At 71.9% G+C, this 771-nt stretch overlaps 1 protein-coding gene across 5 annotated transcripts in view; it reads left to right on the top strand.

The window, feature by feature from the left end:
* Window positions 1–724, top strand: part of EPN3 (epsin 3) — an 8,513-nt gene extending 7,789 nt beyond the window's left edge. For all 5 annotated transcript variants that reach the window (XM_010579271.1, XM_010579268.1, XM_010579272.1 and 2 more), the window contains one exon: window positions 37–724. In XM_010579271.1, coding sequence (XP_010577573.1) covers window positions 37–356 — 320 coding nt within the window. In that variant the 3' untranslated portion in view covers window positions 357–724. The remainder of the gene's footprint in view (window positions 1–36) is intronic.
* Window positions 725–771: the final 47 nt, after the last annotated feature.

Raw genomic sequence — 771 nt, 5'->3', positions numbered from 1 at the left:
TGGCTGCCCTGACGCATCCCATCCTCTCCTTGCTAGGTCTGAGCACGCCGTCCCCCACCAACCCCTTCAGCCTCGCCGAGCAGCCCAAACCGACGCTCAACCAGATGCGGACCAGCTCGCCGGTGCCCGGCCTGCCCGCCGCTCTCCCCGCCAACTCCATGACCTACAGCGCGTCCCTGCCGCTGCCCCTCAGCAGCGTCCCCGCCGCCGCCGCCGCCCTCCCCGCCTCCGCCAGTGCCTTTCCCCAGGCCGGCACTTTCCCCGAACTCCCCAGCAATTTGCCGCAGCCTTTACTACCGCTGAGCGGCCCCCCGGCCCCGCCGTCCGCTCCGGGGGGGCTCAACCCCTTCCTCTGAATCCTCTGGACGTGGAGACTCTCACCCCTTCCCCGGCTGTTACAAACCCCCCCGGCCTTTCCTTCCGCCAAGACCTTGGGGGGGGGGGCCCAGCGGTTCGCTAGCTGCAAGGGAGGGTGCCCCCCACGCCAGCCCCTTCCCCTGTGCCTGCCGGCTGGGGGGGCAACCAGCATGAGCCCCCGTGCTTGACAGGCAAGAGGGGACCCCCCCCCCACCCGTCTCCCCGTCGAAGGCCAAGAGCCGCGGCCTAGGGGCCATGGCAGGGCCCGTCCTAAGGACTGTGGTGTTTTTGGGGGGCTCCGGTGCAGCGGGCTGGGCTGGTGCATGGGGTCTCGCTGCTGGATGGGTCCCCCCCGGGGTAGGGGGGGCTTTGCCTCGGCGCCTGCGGGGAGCTGGGGCAGCGCTGGGGCCGGGG

Source organism: Haliaeetus leucocephalus, unplaced genomic scaffold (assembly GCF_000737465.1).
Source record: "Haliaeetus leucocephalus isolate CR32 unplaced genomic scaffold, Haliaeetus_leucocephalus-4.0 Scaffold657, whole genome shotgun sequence".
Lineage (NCBI taxonomy): Eukaryota > Metazoa > Chordata > Aves > Accipitriformes > Accipitridae > Haliaeetus > Haliaeetus leucocephalus.
The sequence above is the reverse complement of the archived record's forward strand: the minus strand, read 5'-3'. Positions and strand labels throughout refer to the sequence as shown.